Source organism: Notothenia coriiceps, unplaced genomic scaffold (assembly GCF_000735185.1).
Source record: "Notothenia coriiceps isolate Sejong01 unplaced genomic scaffold, NC01 NC01_scaffold00009014, whole genome shotgun sequence".
Classification (NCBI taxonomy): domain Eukaryota; kingdom Metazoa; phylum Chordata; class Actinopteri; order Perciformes; family Nototheniidae; genus Notothenia; species Notothenia coriiceps.
In genome coordinates, this window is record NW_011341715.1 from 15215 (window position 1) to 16507 (window position 1293).

A 1293-nucleotide genomic window follows, 5' to 3' on the forward strand; every position below is an offset into this window, starting at 1 on the left:
CTGGACACAAAGAGGAGGTGCTGGATGTGTGTTTTGATTTAAGCGGTCAGCTCGTTGCTACTGCCTCTGCTGATGGTGAGACTCACATTATTATTTTTATTTATATAACGGACGGTTCAATTTATTATAAATCCCTCCAGGAGTTTTGTGTTGTTTAGACGACAACCTTACCCGTGCCAGTCTTTCAGGTACTGCCCGAGTGTTCAGTGTAAACACACATCAGTGTCTCGTGACCCTGGAAGGCCACGATGGAGAGATCTCAAAGGTGAGTCCCATAATGGCTTCTCTGCTACTGCCTGTGAAAAGTGTTTTAATGTCACCAAACATTAATCATTTGTTTCAGTAGCCTTGGTGCCACAATGCAGTTTAGAAATTAGTTTTTTTTCCTTGAACTTTTTCCTTTTTCTCCTGCAGTGTGTTTTTGTGCATGTAAATGTTCTGCAAAGGCTAAAATCTCATCCCTGTACGACGTGATAGGCTAAGGGGCAGGACATCTCTAAGCGGTTGACCAATCACAACATGAACATTAACATGTAGTTGTAAGTGCATTGCCTTGCGGCCTGTAGCACCATCCTTGATGGAGCATATGTGTGCGCAGGAAAGGAGTGAGCAGAGGGTAGCGTTGTCGATTCTTGTTCTGTTTTCTGTGACTATCTTCCTCACCCTCTCAGACTTTTAGTTGCGCGTGCTACTAAAGAGACGCGCTGCCATGGAAACCAAACAATGGTGTAGCTGTATTAACAGGGTTTCCGCGGGGTCTTAAAAGTATTAAAAGTTGATAAATCAATTTAGCGAAAATGAAGGCTATTAAAAAGTATTAAAGGGCATTTTCCAAGGTATTACATTTTGTAGCTTGTTTTCAATAAGTATATAAATTGTCCAAAGAGGTTGTATTCTACAGTGTGCCTGAATGTAATCATTGCGTAGGTGTGTAGTGTGATTCTGTGTAGTTTATTTATGGCATCCCGTTGGATTTGAAGTCATCTGAACAGGACATCGCACGCTCACTGCTTGATAGCGCGCGAAGGTCCGTTTACGCCGGTTGCTAAGCAACAACGTTATGGGGAAATGCAGGTTTGCGTCCAAATGGTTGGAAGATAAGGAGGAAGGACAATCCATACTATATATAGTCAATGTGAGGTAAAGTGTGTCGCCAATGTAACCGGTTACAACTCAAAGTGGTGATGAGGTCTTCAAATGTATGGAAAGGGTCTTAAAAAAGGTCTTAAAAGGTTTTACATTTGACTTCAGGATTCCTGCATATATCCTGATTAAAGCCTGAGTAGAAACAGT

General features: G+C 41.8%; 1 protein-coding gene across 1 annotated transcript in view; it reads left to right on the forward strand.

The window, feature by feature from the left end:
• Positions 1-695, forward strand: part of daw1 (dynein assembly factor with WDR repeat domains 1) — a 9507-nt gene extending 8812 nt beyond the window's left edge. Inside the window, exon 12 of the mRNA XM_010770685.1 lies at positions 672-695. Coding sequence (XP_010768987.1) covers positions 672-695 — 24 coding nt within the window. The remainder of the gene's footprint in view (positions 1-671) is intronic.
• Positions 696-1293: the final 598 nt, after the last annotated feature.